Here is a 21,303-nt window from a genome sequence, read left to right as displayed (position 1 = left end):
CCTATATTGAATTTAATGTGTCAAATGTCACTGAAGTTCATGAGTTCAGTCAAATTGAAGTCAAATGCCATATACTTTTAATTAAAAATGATATTTGGTCTTCATAATGGTATCTGCTCATGATATTTATTGTCAGCTCTCTGTCTAAAAAGTCCTTATGTGATGGAGAACTCATAAGTGAAATTTGTAGGCCTTTACTTTTCATGCAGCCTACGTCATCAATGGTTTTGAGCGCGCCATTAATATTGTGCGCGCTACCAGGAGCAAGAAATCGACAGAGGAACAGCGCGCCCCCGAGAAAAGCACGGAGTCGTTTTAGTTACTGTATGCTTTACCCAAATGGAACACAAATCTGAGTTATTATGATGCACCTTTGCCCATGACCAACCACGGCATTCAGAATATTGAATCATAAGCCTACAAAGCATTGGGAATATACACCTTTTTCTCGTTTTGTAAGAAGCGTTCTATAGGGGTTCCGGTGACGGATTGTTTTTTCTGTCAGGAAATTGGCTGCATTAAAAATACATTTTACTTTATGTAGGTGAGCATCAGGACCTGAATTTATGGAATATCTTTCGCTTAAGTCTTCTGAACAGTTGGTGCATGTTTATCACTTCTATTCTACAAAGAAAGCACCGTTCTTTCCACTTTTGTTGAGTTCTTCCACTGCATATCGGGCACCGCGGAGATGGTAAAAGTTCAGTTATGCGCACATTATATTTTCTCGATAAAACCATTCGATCATAACTTGTTATCGATGCAAATGTATTAATTGTGTGTGGTCAACTATGTGTTGCGTCTGTCTCCTATAATTTTACATAATTATTCCGAAAATAATAGCCTGCTTTCGTAGTTGAATCTTCATCTCCCATTTCCACCATGTTGTGTGTTGAATTACTTTTTTTTACCTGATTTCTTTGTTATAAAAAGTCTGGTGCCTGTTTGCAGTTTATGGATTTATAATAATTATTCTGTACAGAGATGGAACAATACAGTTAGGAGAGAAAAAGGGCATAGAACAAAAAGGAAAAAGCTGCAAATTTAGCAGGAAAAGAGGCCATCAAAATCACGGAAATCGCTTCGTCCTTTTCCTTTGGTGTACTGTTACTGTTGCAAATGGATTTCATAAAGGCAACACGGTTATTGTTACATCTTTTGTGTTAGTTCACCCGTTCCATGCTGACAAAATGTCACTGGGAAATATTGATTATTGAATAGAGAAAATTATGATGGCCTATGTTCGTTTTTTCTATTCTAGTGTGTAAATTGGGCTTCTTGTTCCACAATGAAATGCCATCGGACGTTTTTCTTTTTTGATAACGTTTGGAAATATGGGCAAGTTGTCGAACGTTTTTGTGGTGACGGAAGGTTGACACTTTATTTTTTGGTCACTTTCTGAGCGCAGTCTAATGTAACGGATTTTGGACTATATTTCTGTTAAATTAATTTGGCATTAGAGAAATCCAAATGTATACGCATGTACAGTGACGATCTCGATGTGACGACATTGTGTTTTCTAGGCCTACTGCTCATTAGAATTTATATTTACTGGCTAGTGCGTAATAAACTTTCGTGGACCAGCGCGCGCACTAGTGCCCCCGCACCTGGGGGCAACCCCACCATGGCGCCCTCATCCCTCTGTATCTCGGTGTGGTTGTGTGAGTGAATCAACAACAAAGACTGGGGATCAAAGATGAGGATGATGCTCTGGAGATAACGGTTCAAACTGACGCTGCAGCATCTCTCCTGAGCACCCAGTTAGAAGTTGAACCAGGACCCCCGCTAGAGGGAACGGCTCTCATCTTCCAGACAGAGGTTAATCATCAGGGCAACAACACAGGTGAGAGCTCATGCATATTCAACACATCACATCACAGAACAATTTCAAAAGGAATCCAACCTATAGAAACACTCACACCCTTATATGCTGAATATGGCTAAAGGACAACACTCAATAAGCTCTACTCAAAGTGTTATAATTTATTTTTCATCAAATTAATGAATAGTTAAGTGTCCTTAAGCCTCTTAAGGCCTAGTTGTACATCACCTGTAATTCTCATAGCCTAGGATTTATCTCCTTCCTCCATGACATTCATTACTTGATCAATTGGACAGCCCCCAGTTCTGGTCCCCCAAGTCAAAGTGAATTACTCCCTAAAAAGCAATGATGAAAACCAGCAGACACTGTGGCCCACAAGAACTGGAGTTTAGAATGATACAGATGTAGGATCTTAATTTGAGCCAGTTTGCTACAGCAGGAAAATTACCCTGCAGCAACAGAAAACGTGAATTATTATGTGGATTATAATTAAAGCTGCAGTATGTAACTTTTTTGGTGGCCCAACCAAATTCACATAGAAATCTGAGTTATAGATATGCCATTATTATTGAAAGCAAGCCTAAGAAGCTGTAGATCTGTTCTATGTGCACTATTTCTATGCTTCCCATTCTCTTGTTTTGTTTTTGCTTCTTTTACTTTTGGTTTTGTATACCAGCTTCAAACAGCTGAAAATACAATATTTCTGGTTATTGAAAATATATTTCACACCGGTTTAGATGGTACAATGATTCTCTACACATTACATTGTTTGTTTTGCCACATAAACTGAAATTAGGCTAACTATTCGAATAAAAAAAAAACAGAAAATGGCTGAGCAATTTCTGCATCTTGCTCCTTTAATGGACATTTCTGTAGTGGTTGATATATTTTTTGTTAGGACAAAACAAGTGTGACCTTTCCAAGTGGAAATACAAACTTTAGAATACTTTTTAAAACTGAAATACACTGCAAGTTTGCATTCCCTGCCGTGCAGGAAAATTCTCAGCAACAGAAGAGTGATCAAATTAAGATCCTACATCTGAACCAGTACAGGAAGTTCTATGCATGAAATTTTGTCCAACTAACGTTTTGCAAGGGAATTTTCCTCCCTCCCTGATCATCTGCCTCCTCTCTTTCCTCGCTAGCCATTACTCATGGAGGTGGTAGTCAATCCGTAAGTGGGGCTCCAGCTAACTCTGCTGGGAGGCTGTTTTGGATCTGTGTTTTTGTTTTGTTGTACAAAAAACTTGGCAGACAGTACTCTGAGTTGCACCACTAGGCCGCACTACAAACTTTTATGGCAAGTTTTTACTCAAGCCTTGCAGTGCAGCTGTGAACATAGCAGGTCACACCAACCCAGAGCACTTGAGCATGTTAAGCAAGGAGAGACGTGAGGCCAGGGACTGCTCAGGGTTTTTTGGATGTAAGGCACTGAGACAGCGCAAGGGCTGTGGTTGGGAAAAACAGCCTTAGACTAAACACCTAAAAGCAGAGAGAAGGGGAGGGAGGAAAAGCCATGTAAATCCGGTGAGTCCTGGAAATGCCATGCAAGTAAAATAAAGGGGGCACAGCTGACTGGGCTGGCAGTGTGCGGCCCATCTCCTCGCTGAATTCCCCACATTCCTCTGTGAAGGTAATTAAAATCAGGAGAGCGGGGGAGCAGAACGACGGACCTGAGAGGACAGTCAATGTATAACAGAGATAGATGTTTGGTTGGTGTGTCCTGAAGCTATCTGTGACCCTGGGATTTCTCTCCATGTTCTTATAGGAGGAGGGAGGGCCAATGGTAGCAGGCCTTTGGTTTGTGGGTACAAAGGGTAGGCACATTTAGTGTGTATCTTGGGTGAGGAGAATGTGAGTGGCGAGGGGGCCAGACGGACATACCTGGCATTCCAGTGGGTGATTATTACCCAGAATTCCAAAAGGCCACTGAAGTACTTCAGTTGCTGCTGCTGTTGCCCATTTATACTTCCACCCCTCTTCATCATACCACTCTACCTCCTCAGCCACTCACCTCCCATCTTCATCCTCCTCTCTTTCCTGTTGTTTATGAGGCAGGGGCAGGGTTGACATTTGGCACATGTGCAGTAGTGTATTATTTACAAGAATGCTCAATCAGCAGCACACCTGTTTCATTCCATTTCAACATCAGTCCTCTCAGATTCTAACAACAATACATTTCATTTGGTTAATATATTTCACGCACCTTAGAGTCCAATGTGTTTCTCTGAATTTATATATGAACTTAGAGTTGAGTTACAGTGTGCTAACCCCCCTGGGCAAAGTGGCCAGGCATGCTCAGGTCATTGGGAGGTGACTGGTGATATCTGCTGTGTTGACACTAGTGCCTTCTGGATTGGGTTCCTCTCCTGACCGGCTCTATTTGTATCAATAATAGAACGATATTGATCAGAGAAGATTGAGGGGCTGAACAGCAGTGCTTTGGGCAACACTACCTTACATAGGCAGTATTCTCTGATGATGAATCCAGTACGTGTAATAAAACAAAGTAACGAAACTATAAAGTAATAACTAGCATAGCTAAATTATATTGTGCCACCCTACTGAGCACTATATTGGTCCTCAATATGTTTTTGTAGTTACTAAGTTGTTACAGTGTAATAAGACCAATAGTATTGTGCTGATTGTTACTGTAGTGTAAGGCCCATATATGTGTCTGGTCCACTTTAGGTAAAGAGAATACTAAAATACTCTTTCACTTACCAAAGAAAGCACACATTTTCCAAGCACACTAATCTCTGCTGAATTCTAGTCTTATAGTTGTGTCAGTGTTTTTCGAATTCCAGGGTTTCTTTGTCATAGATCTGGCAACCTACTCCGCTAAAGGACATACGAGAGTGTCTAATGCTGTTGTCTTCTTGGATACACTATACACCTTAATACTCTACCTTGTCGGGGGGTAATGGTAAATCAGGGAAAAATGTATACCTGGCACAACTCTGTCATCGTTTTTAAGAGAATATTGCCCTCTTAACATTAACAGTGGAGTTATGACGTGGTTGAGTGACTGTTTTATGGCTCATGCAGTCGGAGAAGTTTAAAGCTGTCAGAATATTCACAGTAAAACTTTTTCATGTGCTTCGTGCCAAATCTGTCAGTGCCAGTGGAGCTCAAGTTTCAGAGCTTTACAACTCTCACTTTTTCTCATGTGCAAAGTTTCTCTCTGTCACACACACACACACACACACACACACACACACACACACACACACACACACACACACACACACACACACACACACACACACACACACACACACACACACACACACACACACACACACACACACACACACACACACACAGCTCCAGTGCTTTTTAAATTGCAGTTTCCTGATCGGCCAGGCCTCGTCCCAGAAAAGTAAATTAAGTTTATGTTCCATGCTTTCCTTGAGAAATGGATGGTACTTCAGAAATGACATTTTCTTATATTTATTCTCCATGCACCCTATCTTTAAATACAATCCATTTAGTATGTTTATATCAAAGATAAACAGAATGTTTTTTAAGGACGGATGATGTTGTACACTTCACACTAAAATATCATATATTGCCAGTGCTACAAAATACGTTGAACATAAAGATGATGAATATGATGATGACTTGTGAATTTGATGACAACTGCAGCTTAGGTTCTGAAATATATTCCCCATGTTAACATATTGGTGCATTCCCTGCAGGATGTTGATGGGTGGCACTGCAGAGTGAGGAGTCTGAAGATCTGAAGGTCTCTGAAGGTGGTTGGCTTAGACAGTGCTCACACACACATCGCCAAAATGAGTGAGTTCCTTGTGTTGATTATGATGATGTTGGAACACAATATTACACATCAATGTACACTCAGATGAACACACACACACACACACACACACACACACACACACACACACACACACACACACACACACACACAAACACACACAGGCCTACACACACTATTCCCCAGCCCCGGGCCTGTGTGAGTTGAGCTGAGCTGATTTTCCAGACGCTGGCCGGGCCGACAGGTGAAGGATTGATTTTCAGTGTTATGGAGATGGGGCTCTGGTTCTCTCTCCTGCCCTACTGCTGTGTGATGTCTGTCCAAACTACACTAGGGGAATATTTCCCTTCGTGAGCTAACGCAGCCAATGCAGAAATCACTCAGAGATCAAGCATGGGAATAGAAATATCAAAAACATTGCAGTCTGTCCTCTCACTGGCTCCATTACCCTGTCGCTAGCTGAACACTCTCAATGTGGGATTATATAAAAACACACATTTTCTGTGTACACAACTAGAAGTGGGATTTATATGGCTATACGTGCACGCGCACACACACACCATTACACTTCAATTTGATCTCATGGTAAATTTGTGTTTCCACCAAACGTTCTCCCCTATAGATGAGCGTCAGGCTCTCCACTCCATAATGAAGGACCTAGTGGCCCTCCAGATGACGAGGCGCCAGCCTGGGCCCCCTTATGACACGGGGAAACCCAAGACTCTGCCCAACCCTGCCCCTGTTAAGAGACAGGTAAACCATCTACCACCCCACTCAGTGAACAACACACACTCTCCTCAGACAGGCATGTCATCATCATCTCCACATAACATATTGTTTCCCTTCATGACCCCATCATGACCCTGTAACCTCCCATGAACCCTCTTGACGGGGCTTCTTCTTTACTCCCCCAGGACGATGTCAGAATAAAGTTTGAGTTCAGTGGAGAGAGGAGGTGAGTGGGTTTTCTTGTTTTTGGATGTGTCTTTGTGTGTGTCTTTGTGTGTGTGTGTGTGTCTTTGTGTGTGTGTGTGTGCTTGTTTTATCACGTCTTTGTCTGTGAGAAGAGCATGGTCAGCTCAGCTCAAATGCACTCCAGATCTCCAGTCAGAATGGTATGTGAAGCGGAGAATGGAAAGGGAAAGGACTGTGGTTTAGCTGTGGCAGCCAGCAGAAACCACAGCTATGTTAGGTGTGCTTAGAGGAATCTGCACACACTGGAAACGAAATATGTTTGTAAAAGTGTGTGTGCACGTTTGTGTTGCAGATCTAAAGAGGATATAGTTTCCAGACCGAAACACTTTTTATCCTTCTGTCTGTTTGTCTGTCCATCTTACCCACTGTTTGTCTGTCCATCTTACCCACTGTTTGTCTGTCCATCTTACCCACTGTTTGTCTGTCCATCTTACCCACTGTTTGTCTGTCCATCTTACCCACTGTTTGTCTGTCCATCTTACCCACTGTTTGTCTGTCCATCTTACCCACTGTTTGTCTGTCCATCTTACACACTGTTTGTCTGTCCATCTTACCCACTGTTTGTCTGTCCATCTTACCCACTGTTTGTCTGTCCATCTTACCAACTGTTTGTCTGTCCATCTTACTCACTGTTTGTCTGTCCATCTTACCCACTGTTTGTCTGTCCATCTTACCCACTGTTTGTCTGTCCATCTTACACACTGTTTGTCTGTCCATCTTACCCACTGTTTGTCTGTCCATCTTACCCACTGTTTGTCTGTCCATCTTACCCACTGTTTGTCTGTCCATCTTACCCACTGTTTGTCTGTCCATCTTACCCACTGTTTGTCTGTCCATCTTACCCACTGTTTGTCTGTCCATCTTACCCACTGTTTGTCTGTCCATCTTACACACTGTTTGTCTGTCCATCTTACCCACTGTTTGTCTGTCCATCTTACCCACTGTTTGTCTGTCCATCTTACCCACTGTATGTCTGTCCATCTTACCCACTGTTTGTCTACGTCTTTTTTATTTGTGTAGGATACTGATGTTTGGGAGGCCTGTGCAGTTTGAAGAAATCCAACAGAAGGTCAAGACTGTCTTTGGCCAACAGCTAGACTTGCACTATATGAACAATGAGGTACAGCTAACACTCTCTCAGACAAACACCAACACAATGCATACACACACAAACATTGGCCCTCACAGCAACCTACTTGATGTAGGTAACTTTTACGGCCAGTTTCCTGGACATTTAGTCCTAAGTACTAAGATGCATGTTTAATGGAGATTCTCCCGTATTGTCTCTGTGCTTTGGTTGAGTCGTTTCTGTGTGCTGTGTGTCCAGCTGTCCATCCCTCTGCGTGGTCAGGATGACCTGGACAAGGCCATTGACCTGCTGGACCGCAGCTCCAAGATTAAGAGCATCAAGATCTTGCTGCTGACGCAGGAGCAGTGCAATGTACTACACACACACACACACACACACACACACACACACACACACACACACACACACACACACACACACACACACACACACACACACACACACATAAATACACAGACATACAGAAATAAACACACACATTAATCAATAAGATGTTATTAAAATCATATGTAATGGGGTAGTGTGTACAGTCTATATGTGGACACTGACCACACCCCTCTCATCCCACCCCTAGGCGTCACCCTCTCCCTCTCCCTCTTCCCACCACACGGTGAGTAAGCAGGTGAGGATCAAAGCCTCCCAGTCCACGGGTGATGTCAGCACGGTGTACCAGCCCTCCGAGCCCAGGGGGCGCCACCTCTCCACCAGTGAGTATGAACAAGCAGATTCAACTCATAGCTGCTTCCTCTATTCTTCTGCCTTTGCTTTCAACAACCTCTTTTTCCATTTCTCTCGCTATAACTTTGTTTTACAATAGAAAGGTAAGTGGTATCTCTCAATATGGAGAGACAGTAATGTTGTATATTGTCTGGTTTGGTGTTTGTCATGTCCTGCTCTCTTAACTCATTTATTTTGCTAGCTTTCTCTTTGTCTCTCTCTCTACCCCCCCCCCCCCCACACTCTCTCTAGCTGCTGTTATTTCTCTGGCTTCCCCTCTTAGCAGTAGGTCCTCTTCCTGTCAACCATCACTGGCTGCTCTACAATGGCCTGCTGGCCACAAGCCAATCAGATTTAGAGACACTATTAGCATGGCAGGTCAATGTCCTGGTTTTAGAAACACTGGCTGTTTTGGGAGAGGGTTAAAATTAGTGCTGCGTGAGGGAAACTGTACAAATCCTAAATTCTCTGCAGATCCACCACCTAAGGCAGAGTTACATTTCAAACAATCACATTATTAATCATTTAGATATTTTTCCCCCTCATTTCATTCTTTGGTTAGAGAGAGAGAGAGAGATCATATCTGTTATCAGTGTTAGGGACGTATCTTCTTTTCTCTCACATAATCCATTGTTTAACTTTTTTTTGTGTATCTGTTTTTTTCATTTAGCAGATGCTCTTATCCAAAGCAATTAGGATTACGTTCAAGGGCACATTGACAGATTTTTCACCTATTCTGCTCAGGGATTCGAACCCACGACCTTTCGGTTACTGGCCCAAACACTTTTAACCACTAGGCTACTTGTCATTGATCTTGGTACACCAGAATCCCATTACCTCATGTATTGATTTCCATTGGTTTAGAACAGTGTCATATGGCCAAGTCACAGTCCTATTTCTTATCCTCCTCCTCCTCCTCTCTCCCGTCCCAGGCTCTCAGAACACAGGCCGTAGCTCCCCCCCTCCAGGCTATGTCCCTGAGCGGCAGCAGAGGATCGCCCGCCAGGGCTCCTACACCAGCATCAACAGTGAGGGAGAGTTCATCCCAGAGAGCGACCAGTGTGTGAGTCATTGCACTGTACACAAACAATTGCACGAACACACACAAACACACACACACACACACACACACACACACACACACACACACACACACACACACACACACACACACACACACACACACACACACACACACACACACACACACACACACACACACACACACACACACTGTAGGGCTAATACTGTGTCTCCTCTCCCTAGGTGCTGGACCCCTGGAGCAGTGCAGAGAACTCTGTCTCAGGAAGCTGCCAGTCGCTGGACAGTAGCTCAGACAGGTGAGTGCAGGACTCTACCCCACATTCTACCCCGGGTGAAAGTAAGCCAGTACGGTCTGGCACGGCGTCCCGGAAAAATAAATAGTGGGGGTACTCCGTACTGGTAAAACATGAACCTATCACTATTAACACAAAATAGCAAGAAAACTAAAGGCTATTACGGCATTATTTAACATGACCTCATGTCAGCTACATGAAAAATGAGTGAATTGACTTTAAACCGGGTGGTATTCGCCCCAAATTGTGATGTGGTTCGAGGAGAACACTTACATGCCTTGGAGATGAGAGGCCGAGAACGAAACACGGTGGACAAGGTGGAGATGAGTGGCCAAGACCGAGGCGCGCGACCAACAGTGGATGCATCAATTCAGGCTACAAGTTTAGGCCTAATGACAATGTCATTAGAATACATGTGGGTGTTTTGTAACAGATGTCTCTTTCCATTCATCAGTGCACTGTTGGGATTTGGATGCTGGTATTATTTTGTGAGTGGACGAACGTGTACTGTTAGTCTACAGGACCGCTTTTTTGAAGTGATTATTTGTTTGACAATCAGATGAAAACATGACTGCTTGTGTTTATACCACATTAAAAGGCATAGGCGGTGTGTCCATAAGGCTAGGGGAAGCTTTCACTGAAGTCAATTGAATGAAATTGCCAAAATTATATAGCCTAATTAGCCTACTCCTGTCTATACAGAAAGAAAGAAATTCATAAAAAATAGGCTACTACACCAGAAAGCACGATTTGGCCACAGAGAATCATTAGCTTCTTTTTGTTTTGTATGGCCTACAGTTGTAAGGGCCCGCAATTTGGGCAGCATGTGGCAAATGCCACATTTGAGTTGCAACTGTCAGTGAAAAGCAGAGAGACCCAGGCCGACGATCTAAAAAAATGTAATTGTTGAAAAAGAAATGACTATATCTGTGAAGAGATTGAGCAAATAGTAGCCTATCTTTTTTTTTAACTAGGCAGGTCAGTTAAGAACCAGTTCTTATTTACAAATACAGCCTAGGGACAGTGGGTTAACTGCCTTGTTCAGGGGCCGAACAACAGATTATTACTTTGTCAGCTCGGGGATTCAATCCACCATTCTTTCAGTTGCTGGCCCAACGCTCTAACCACTAGGCTACCACCTGCTCTTATTGGCACCAGTGGAGAACATGGTCCATATCCCTGGTCAGTCTGCATATTCACTTTATCATTGGGTCAGTGCCACTTTTGTTTGTTTTTGGACAATCACTTCCTCCTCCAGGTTAGATGGACCATATTGTATTTTATGTTTCCCCTTTTCGTAGGCCCATTATATGGATCAGACAACGTTGTTTTCATTGATCAGGTTGTCAGTTTCAGCAGAGTAGGCTACCCTGTCATTTTTGTTGTATAAAAAATGTATTCTGCCAATGTCACCAGTCATAAAAAGTGTAGTAGAATTGCATGAAAGGCCAACATTTTCCTGTGGTTGGAGAGGAGGAGAAGTGTATCTGATATAGCCTAGAGTCTAGGCTTACTCTATCCATGACGCACTGCATCCAAGTATTTTTTATGAACATTTATTTTTATATTATTGGCTTAAATTATGACTATCCAATCTAATCATCACATTAGGAATAGTAGCCTATCTTTAATAAGTCTGCAAATGTGAGGATGGATGGAATGCTTTATTATAAAGGTACATTTTTATGGTGTAAATTAGCTTCCCCAAACTTGAAACCCATGTGCTGCCTATGTTATTAAAGATGGTCCTCCCGAGTGGTGCAGTGGTCTAAGGCACTGCATCGCAGAGCTTGAGGTGTCACTACAGTCCCGGGTTTGATCCCAGACTGTATCACAGCCTGCAGTGACTGGGAGACCCATGAAGTGGCGCACAAATGGCCCTTTGTCGTCTGGGTTAGCGGAGGGTTTGGCATTCTAGTAACTCCTTGTGGCGGGTCGAGTGCCTTCAAGCTGACTTTGGGCACCTGAAAGCTGACTTTGATCGCCAGCTGGACAGTGTTTCCTCTCCCGGGTTAAGCGAGCACTGTGTCAAGAAGCAGTGTGGTTAGGCAGGGTCTTGTTTCGACCTTTGCCTTTTCCGAGTTCGTAGGGGAGTTGCAGCGATGGGACAAGACTGTAACTACCAATTGGGGATAATTCTAAATAAAAAAACAGTTATAACACGTTAAAAGTGATATGTCAAATCTTTACTAGGCCCACAGAGATCATATTTGAAATTAATACGGATTCTATATGTAATTATATAATTACACCTATTTTAAAAAAGTGTATGCGCGATACCGGTAAGAAATCTACTTTTACCCCTGATTCTACCCCACACGTACACAATACTTGTACACAATACTTGACTTTGGTTATAAAGACAGTGTATGTATTTTGAGGAAGTGACCATCAACTCTCACTCTCTCTTTATTTGTCCTTCCTCCCAGCCCCTCCCTGAGGAAGTCACGCATGCACCGAGCCAAGAGCTACCCTGATAACCGGCAGCAGGAGAACGTCTCTGGTGGGTGCCCAGGAGGAATCCTGATATCACTACATAAGATATAGATCCTCACTGTCACGGAAAACTGTAATTTATACAGTAATTTGAGGTATTATCAACAGTAAAAAACATTGGAAGTTTTACTGTAGCATACTGTAAATTATGGGGAAATTGCTGTATTTCGAATGGTACTGTAATTCCACCTCACAAATACAGTACCGTACTGTATCTTTAGAGCGCCAAAAACCTTATGACCACTAGTGGGTGCATGGTATTGTTGTCTCGGGCTTATTACTATATTTTGAGGCGTGCCTTGTAAGATGCTATATTTGTTGCACCCGTGAGTGAGAATGCTGGACCAATTTTACTCTTATGTGGTTAAAGTGGCCCATCAATAAAACATGTACTAGGGCAGATTGGAGTGGCAGCAAATGGTTGACATTTTGCCATGTCCTTTTGGTCTGTTTTGACCTGAAGTCGCGGCCAGTTTGGAAGCCTTTGTTAAGGCCTCTAGAAGTGCAAGTGATATAAAGCACCAAATATGAATTAATGTGCTGTAATGTGTAAACACTTAGCAGCCAACCTGCTTGCACCAATCCCATGTAATTACAGTAAAATACAGTCATCCACATATTCATTCATTCATTCTGATTACGGTAGCATTTAGTTTTTTACAGTGTAATACAGTCAGTTTTATGATATTTTACTTTGTGTCATTACACAGTACTTGCTTTTATACCGTATTCATATTACATCAGGTGTACTGTAATATGAAATACAGAATTTTACTTGCATCCAAGCTTCCTGTAAGCTACTGTCAAATTCATGGTAACCCATTTACAGTGCTGGCAAGAGAGCCGCTCTCAAGCCCCTTAGCAACAGGCCTAAACCACAATGCAACTCCTAGCAACAATGCAACAATGTAGTCCCAAGCAACAGCACAGAGCAACAAGGCAGCTCTTAGCAGCAGAGCCTCATGTGAATGCTGTATGACTGAGCTGAGTCTGAATCCTGTTGTAGTCTAACCTTCACCCTCTCTCTCGCTCTCTTTACTCCTTCCTCCCTCTCAGACCGGGAGAACCATGTGTATGATAAGGTGGTGGGGAAGGGAGGGACATACCCCCGCAGGTACCATGTCTCCCTGCATCACAAGGACCATAGTGAAGGTAGGGGCACTGTTCACTGTTCCTCTCACCAAACCACTTTGTGCCATATGACTTTGTATTTGACCTTTCCCTGACCGCTCTCTTGAACCATCTCCTCCTTCTCTTGGTCTCTTGGTTCTTCTCTCATCACTCCTTCACCCTCAACTCTCCTCTCATCCCCCCAGGTCGGAGAACGTTCCCGCGGATCCGTCGCCCCCAGGGTAACCTGTTCACCCTGGTGCCCTCACGGCGCTCCCTCAACGGCAGCGAGGAGAGTCTGGGCAGCTGGCAGCTAGTGGACAAGCAGGGCAGGCTCCGCCCACAGGAGCGCCCTGTCGCCCACAAGTGTGAGTCCCGACCCTGCCTCTTCATCTTATATTTACATATATTACACATATTTCACATATATTTTATAGTTATTAGAGATTTAATACTAATAAATCCATTTTTGTATCCTACACATTTTAAATAAGGGAGTTAGTTTGTATGATGAATGCAGTGTGTTTTGAGAGTATGGTGTCATGTTTACTATATGGAGAGGATGATATGTATGGTGTATGCCCCTCCCTCCACAGCCCCCAGTGCTCCAATGACGTGGAGGCGGGGCAAGCTGCTGGGCCAGGGGGCGTTTGGGAGGGTTTACCTGTGTTACGATGTGGACACGGGACGGGAGCTGGCCGCCAAGCAGGTGGTGTTTGACCCGGACAGTCCTGACACCAGCAAGGTGAGACAGCAGGGGGTGCCGGAACAGTATGCTACTACACAGATTGTTTTCTGCTTTTATATCAAAGTCTACTGTTCACAACCAGGCTACTGTAATGTATTTATGCCAAGATGACTCAGACTCCCCAGCCTGAAGGAGAACTCTGTATGACTTGAGTTCCCGTGTATTGTTAAAGATTGGTGCAGAGGCTTAGCCTGGAGCACCTTTAGCCTGGAGCAATGCCAAGAATGAGGTAATGTGTTCAGCAAGCTACTTTACTCTTAAGAGGCGATTGTGGAGGAATGCAGTATGGTGCTGTGTTTAACCTGACTGAGTTTTACTAGCTAATTGTTGGTCAACTGTCTTCAACACAAAAGGCGCTATGCTCTGAATCACTAATGCAGTCAAATCCTGACTGAGTGCTCATCTCTGTCGCTGAGAGCAAGGGACTTTCTTTCCTTTCTCTCTCCCCCCTCTTTAATGTCTTTTCCTGTCTGCCACTGAGAAAACATGCACTGTCACTTCCTGTATCTGAGTGGAGTATTTGCAGGAGGGTGAGGAGGGGGAGAGTAGCAGAGCCAGCTTTGCCTTGGCCTCCAATCACCCCTTAAACTCTCCTCTTCTCTCTCGCACTCTCCCTCTTGCTCCCATTCTCTCTCTCCCATTCTCTCTCTCCCATTCTCTCTCGCTCTCTCATTCTCTCTCTCTCTCTCTCTCTCTCTCTCTCTCTCTCTCTCTTTCTCTCTCTCTCTCTCTCTCTCTCTCTCTCTCTCTCTCTCTCGCTGTCTCTCGCTGTCTCTCTGTCTCTCTTTCTCTCTCTCACACACTCTCTCTCTCTCTGTCTCTGTCTCTCTCTCCATATCTCTCTCTCTCTCTCTCTCTCTCTCTCTCTCTCTCTCACTGTCTCTCTCTGTCTCTCTCTGTCTCTCTGTCACTGGCCCCCCAGCCTGCAGCGGATGTTAATCTGTTGTTGTTGTTGTTTTTATCTATTTAGTGGGTCTTTGTGTTGTGGATACTTTGTATATATCTCCATTTCCCTCTTCCGCTCTCTCTCTCTCTGTGATGTGATCTCTGTGGCCATATTCTCTGAGGTAAACAGAGGAACTGCTTTTGAGGAACTGGACTGTTACCGCTAATGTCCTATCTGCAGAGAGAGCTGGTGTGTGTGTCTGAAATGATTTTTCCATTTTTCAGATTTTTTAGTTGTCTTTGTATAGCTTTTGGTGGACAGATGACTCATTCATATCATGTAATGTTGAGGATTTGTTGTTGTTGTTGTCGAGTACAACAAACCTGTTGATCCCTGTCTGTCTGTCTGTCTGTCTGTCTGTCTGTCTGTCTGTCTGTCTGTCTGTCTGTCTGTCTGTAGGAGGTGAGTGCTCTGGAGTGTGAGATCCAGTTGTTAAAGAACCTCCACCACGAACGCATCGTCCAGTACTACGGCTGCCTGAGGGACCACAACGAAAAGACCCTCACCATCTTCATGGAGTACATGCCGGGGGTCAGTCTATTCTTCACACGTCGGCTCAGGGCTGGAGTGTTGGGGGTTAAAGGGTATCTGTGGTGTTCTGTCCTGGACTGTGTCCCAGTCTCTCCTGGGAATAGGAGTATAAACCATGCACTTCCTTCTTGTCTTTCAGGGTTCAGTCAAAGACCAGTTGAAGGCTTACGGGGCGCTGACGGAAAACGTGACGCGGAAGTACACACGGCAGATCCTGGAGGGCATGTCCTATCTGCACAGCAACATGATCGTTCACCGTGACATCAAAGGTAGTTATGTCAACACACTGCTCAGATGGCCATTTGTAGTAAAGATAGTCAACTAAATGGCTATAGACTTCCAGACTCAAGCACAAGGACCTAAAATCTACATTTAAAATACAAGGAAGGTGGTTGGGTGAGTCTGTGTCACATGGTGTTACTCTGTCGTCTCCTTATCCAGGTGCCAACATCCTGCGGGATTCGGCGGGAAACGTGAAGCTGGGAGATTTTGGCGCCAGCAAGAGGCTGCAGACCATCTGCATGTCTGGCACGGGCATCCGCTCGGTCACTGGCACCCCCTACTGGATGAGCCCCGAGGTGATCAGCGGAGAGGGCTACGGCAGGAAGGCTGACGTCTGGTAAGGACCGGGACACGTGGGGTTGGGGTTTGGGTAAGAGGTCTTATGCACATGCAGGTGATCCTGATTAGTTGTGTTGATAGGGGGGAGGCTGGGGATAGATGTCTCATCTGGGAGTGTGTGAATGTATCTTCAGGTCAAGTGTCAGATGCTTTCCTTGTGCTCTTATAAGTAGTCTCCTTCCCTGATAGAGTGGCTGGACTGCTGGAACGTGAAGGGAGGAAAATAGCTGTTCTAAAAGGGGGAAACCATTCTTCTTCAAGGGAAAAATTGCTATATGTAAAATAGTAAAATTGCTATATATAAAATAGTCAAAGTGCTATATATAAAATAGTAAAAGTGCTATATATAAAATAGTAAAAGTGCTATCTATAAAATAGTACAATTGCTATATTTAAAAGAGAATGTCGAGAAGGACTGCCTCACTCCCACGTACAGGGCCCTGAAATGGGTCGGCCCACCTGCTGCCCAGGAATTCCCCTGTGCAATCTAATTGTGTAGTATCCCATCAGGCAAGGGATGTGATTGGCCAAGAGCCAGTCATCCAGCCAGCTTGTGACAGGGTTCGGAATGTTCCCGAATTCATTGCTCCCCTGGGGGGCCAGACCAGGCCGAAGCGTCGGTAGGGGGTAATAGGTCCAAAGGGGAGTCTGTCCCTAAACCCAACTCCCCTCACCAGCCCCCTGCTCTGTCTGACTCCAGGACTGAAATGGCCTCCCGTAGCCAGCAAAAGCACACTTTAATTGTCAACAGGGAAAAAGTTTCCACCAAAACATTCCAGTGGGGCCTGGGAAAGCAGAAGAGCAGAGGGATGGCCTTTTCCCTTCGTGCCTGTAGTGAGGAAAAGCTGCCCTTTGTTTTTTCAGTGTGTTAACACTGTTTCTGTCCATTCACACAAGTCAATAAGTTATACGATTGTGTATTGCATTCAATGTCCTATTCTGATGTTTGTGTGTGAGCGTGTTTCAAGTTTCTAGTTGTATTAGTCGTATGTACAGGATACACATGGTATACACCGTCTAACAAAATGCTTACTTGCAGGTTCCTTCTCAACAATGCAACAACAAATAATAATAGATAACAATACAGACATAAAGTAAATGGCTCAGTAGAATAGAATACATTTTTTAGCATAAGTATAATACAGGAAGGCACCATTTATATTCCAATATTTACACATGTTTTGTGGAAGGGGAGATTGGGTGGCAAGTGTTTAAATGTGTATTTGAGCTCGTATTGGTGTTCTCTTAACCCTGTGTGTGTGTCTCCTTCCCCAGGAGCCTGGGCTGCACAGTGGTGGAGATGCTGACAGAGAAGCCTCCCTGGGCCGAATACGAGGCCATGGCAGCCATCTTTAAGATCGCCACCCAGCCCACCAAACCCCTGCTGCCCTCACACACCTCGGACCACACCCGTGACTTCATCCACCGCATCTTTGTGGAGGCCAAGCACCGGCCCAGTGCTGAGGAGCTGCTCAGACACCCCTTCTCCCAGATCCTCTGCTGAGGGGAAGTACTAGTACACTCTCTCTGTCTCAACCGCTCCTCGGGACTCAAGGCCTACAGCTGACATCTAGACTCTAGACTTGGAATTTGGAACTTGGTCCTTTCCATCCTACAGCTCTCTCCCCAAACCAGACTCACCACCAGTCACACTCATTCCTTAACCCACAAATACACATGATCCATTATGATGGATAATAGCACAGTGCCATTATTCCAAGCTGTTAACGACAATTATCAAATTCACCTCCAACTTCCCCCACTAGGGGGAGCTATATGACTGATCAGTGTTCAGCTGTCTGCTGTGGAGAACTGGACCCACCAACTCCATACGAACTGAATTGTTTCAGCTATCATCTTGGTGGTCTGTGAGAGGATTAAACATACACACATACACACACACACACACACACACACACACACACACACACACACACACACACACACAGACAGACACTCCAAACACATCAAATCTATTATATGTGGCTCAAGATGGGATTTGATCAAGCACCGCCACCGAATGTGCCTTTCAAATATGCCAAAGTGTCCCCTCCTAAGTTTACATTCTCTAGATGGGCTGTTAGATGAGACCCCTGAGGTAATGAACTGTTCATATGGGACTTACAGTAAGCTTGAGCAGAGCAGTGTCTGGTCTACTTAGGCCAAGACAGCAGACCCACAGCCACAGCTCAGTGCTTCAACATGGTAACTGATGAAACCAACAGATGCACCACTCAGTGTTATAGAGATGGGATGGATTTAATTTTTCACTTTCTCCTCTGATCCGTCTCTGATATTCTTTGTGATTTTGAGAAAGTGGCTCTTGATGGTCTTTTGAAGACTCACAGTCCCTGATGGAAGCCCATGCTGATCTGTCCTGTCCTCACCATACAACATGGAACCAGAGCCATCAGTGTTTTTGTGTTGTCATTAGGACCTTCACAGTAGACCATTGTGATGACTGTGCCTTATACTCCAACTCTCCACTGCAGTGTACCAAAAATGACCGATTTCATTCATGAAGGGGTTGGTTTCCAGTTTGGTTGGAGGATATGCTAACTACACAATATTACAAATGATATTGTACTTTGTGATTGAAAGAGAGATTTTATTTTAGTCTTAGACAAATACAATCCTAATGCCTTGATTTGAAAGTGAATTGCCATTAGGTTTACCAGCTTTCTATGCGTTGACAAGTGTATCTAGGAAAATGCTACGCCAAACAGTGGAACTCTGCCATTTAGGATTCATTTGAGTCAGATGCACTTTTATGTCAAATTAATGTTGTTGGTTATTGTTCGCCTTACGAAATTAACTTTTTTTTAAAAACTTTAAATATTACATTTCTTTCACTTTTATTTAAATCCCTATGTTCATCCATTCCTGAATTTTTATATTCAAATATATATGTATAAATATATTTTTTATATATTGACTCTAGACAATTTGAAATCTAATGAGGATGCATTTAGACCTATGAGATAAATGTTGCCGTTGGAAATGATAAATTGTTAAAGCAGCTGGTTTTGCAGAAATTACAACATTGGGGTTTATTAGTGAAACACTTTGGGTGGAAAACGACCTCTGGCTATCTTACCTGGTCTCTGCTCCAAAACAAGAAACATATCCACATTCCTAGCTCCAGTATAATATATTATGTCTAATGGTCCATGCTTTATTAAACACTGTTCCATTGGACCCTTCCAGTTGGACTGCCCTGTCAAACCTCTCACAGTTTCACTACTTCACTAACAAGGCCACCGCCTAGGATTTAAAGGCTGCTGAACTTCCTCCATATTTCTCCTTGCTGGCGTGATGTGTGGGAAATAGAGGGGAAGTATGTGAAGTGTAATTTTAAGAGTATGCACTAGAATGCTGTGTCTCACCAGAATAACCTTCTCTTAGTGTCATTCTTGCAGAGCAGAGGGGCTGAATGTGTGCGTTAGTTAGACTGAGCTGAGCAGGAAAGGGATGGAGGAGTTCTGATCAGGTAGATGCCAGAGACCGGGGTTCCACCCAACATGACGACTTTGTTTAGCTCAGGGTTCGAGAGACCGACCGGTGCCCAATGTCTGGGGCCCTCCACACTGAGCAAAGGGCTTTCTACAATTACCTTTTTTCGTTTTATTTTCCATTTATTTCCATTTATTTCAGTGTTACTGGCTCTAAACTACTTTCATAAGTGAATCAAATGGATATCATGTGGCTGCTAGATGTTAAAGAAGGCAGCTAAGAATCAGTTCAGTATTAGAAATGGTCCTGTTATATACAAAGAGCCAAAACAAATGTTTCTGTTAACAGAAGAACCCTGGGGTAAGCAAATGAAACAGGAGTTAAACGTTTAGATATATACATGTATGTAAATGTATAAATGAGTATGTTTAATGACAGGGGACTTGCAGTGCAAAGTCACTCCAGTTTATCAAATGTATTTACGTAGAAAAAGGAACAGTATGTTAAATGACATTGTTTTTCTATATCTTTGAGTGCCTAATTTCAAAAACAAATAAATGTTCTTTGTCTCTGGTCCAATATTCTGACCTGCTTACTTGTTTGTTTGCGTAATGTTTGGTGTACGTTCCAGTCATGTACACCGCTCTGATGGAGGTGTGTTTGGCATTGCAGAAGATGTTTTTGGGCCAGTGGCTCTGGGAGACACTGGCTAGTCTGTCCATGTGTGTCTTCATTATCTTTGAGCAGCCAGCAGGTTGGAAAGTCAGACTGGCCCAGTCCAGTAAATAAAAGAACATCTCACTGAATAGAGCTCATTGTTGGGAGAAAGAAGCAACCCGACTGATGCTTGCTCCATCTCTTTCTCCCTCCCTTTAAGACAGAAGAGGAGGCAGAGAGAGCTCTGTTAATCTGTGTGGCCATGGGACAGAGGAAAGCTTGGACCCAACAAAGGTTCCTTTTCTTAGTTACTGTGACAAGGGGATGGATGCAGATACTACTTTATTGCTTTGTTTTCTGGTGATGCACTTCCTCTGTGTGTGTTTTAGCATGCTGCTTGTTCCATTTTCTTCCTGTGGATCTGACCCATGGCCCCTGACTACCAGGATCTGATACCAGTTACATAACCTTCCCCAACACCTGCAATGCACCGCTCCATGTGGCCTGCAGGTCTGTTGATGTGGTTAATGGCAGTGTTATTGTGATCAGTGTTATTGTGATCAGTGGTAGTGTTATTGTGATCAGTGGTAGTGTTATTGTGGTCAGTGTTATTGTGATCAGTGGTAGTGTTATTGTGATCAGTGGTAGTGTTATTGTGGTCAGTGGTAGTGTTATTGTGATCAGTGGTAGTGTTATTGTGATCAGTGGTAGTGTTATTGTGATCAGTGGTAGTGTTATTGTGATCAGTGGTAGTGTTATTGTGGTCAGTGGTAGTGTTATTGTGATCAGTGGTAGTGTTATTGTGGTCAGTGGTAGTGTTATGGTAGTCAGTGGTAGTGTTATTGTGATCAGTGGTAGTGTTATTGTAGTCAGTGGTAGTGTTATTGTGATCAGTGGTAGTGTTATTGTAGTCAGTGGTAGTGTTATTGTGGTCAGTGGTAGTGTTACTGTGGTCAGTGGTAGTGTTATTGTGGTCAGTGTTATTGTGGTCAGTGGTAGTGTTACTGTGGTCAGTGGTA

The 21,303-nt window shown here is 43.7% G+C and overlaps 1 protein-coding gene across 1 annotated transcript; it reads left to right on the top strand.

Annotated features, from left to right (window-relative positions):
- Positions 1-229: 229 nt before the first annotated feature.
- On the top strand, positions 230-20,208 carry LOC110486686 (mitogen-activated protein kinase kinase kinase 3). The gene is made up of 17 exons (XM_090196974.1): positions 230-1,843; positions 5,524-5,623; positions 6,226-6,356; positions 6,518-6,558; positions 7,599-7,698; positions 7,906-8,019; positions 8,243-8,375; positions 9,318-9,448; positions 9,652-9,725; positions 12,152-12,225; positions 13,275-13,370; positions 13,535-13,696; positions 13,925-14,073; positions 15,422-15,553; positions 15,693-15,822; positions 15,995-16,172; positions 17,450-20,208. The coding sequence occupies exons 2-17, from the start codon at positions 5,620-5,622 to the stop codon at positions 17,676-17,678; spliced, it is 1,878 nt and encodes a 625-aa protein (XP_090053100.1). The 5' UTR covers positions 230-1,843; positions 5,524-5,619; the 3' UTR covers positions 17,679-20,208.
- Positions 20,209-21,303: the final 1,095 nt, after the last annotated feature.

This window comes from Oncorhynchus mykiss, chromosome 13 (genome assembly GCF_057628025.1).
Source record: "Oncorhynchus mykiss isolate SJ-2025 chromosome 13, ASM5762802v1, whole genome shotgun sequence".
Taxonomy (NCBI): Eukaryota; Metazoa; Chordata; class Actinopteri; order Salmoniformes; family Salmonidae; genus Oncorhynchus; species Oncorhynchus mykiss.
Note: the sequence above shows the minus strand (reverse complement) of the source record. Positions and strands in the feature narration are given on the sequence as shown.

What these genes read in the sequence shown, in the direction of transcription:
- LOC110486686 (XM_090196974.1), top strand. An exon ending in TGCACTATATGAACAATGAG is followed by an intron (nt 7,699 to 7,905) that starts GTACAGCTAACA and finishes CTGTGTGTCCAG; the next exon opens with CTGTCCATCCCTCTGCGTGG. An exon ending in CGTTCACCGTGACATCAAAG is followed by an intron (nt 15,823 to 15,994) that starts GTAGTTATGTCA and finishes CTCCTTATCCAG; the next exon opens with GTGCCAACATCCTGCGGGAT.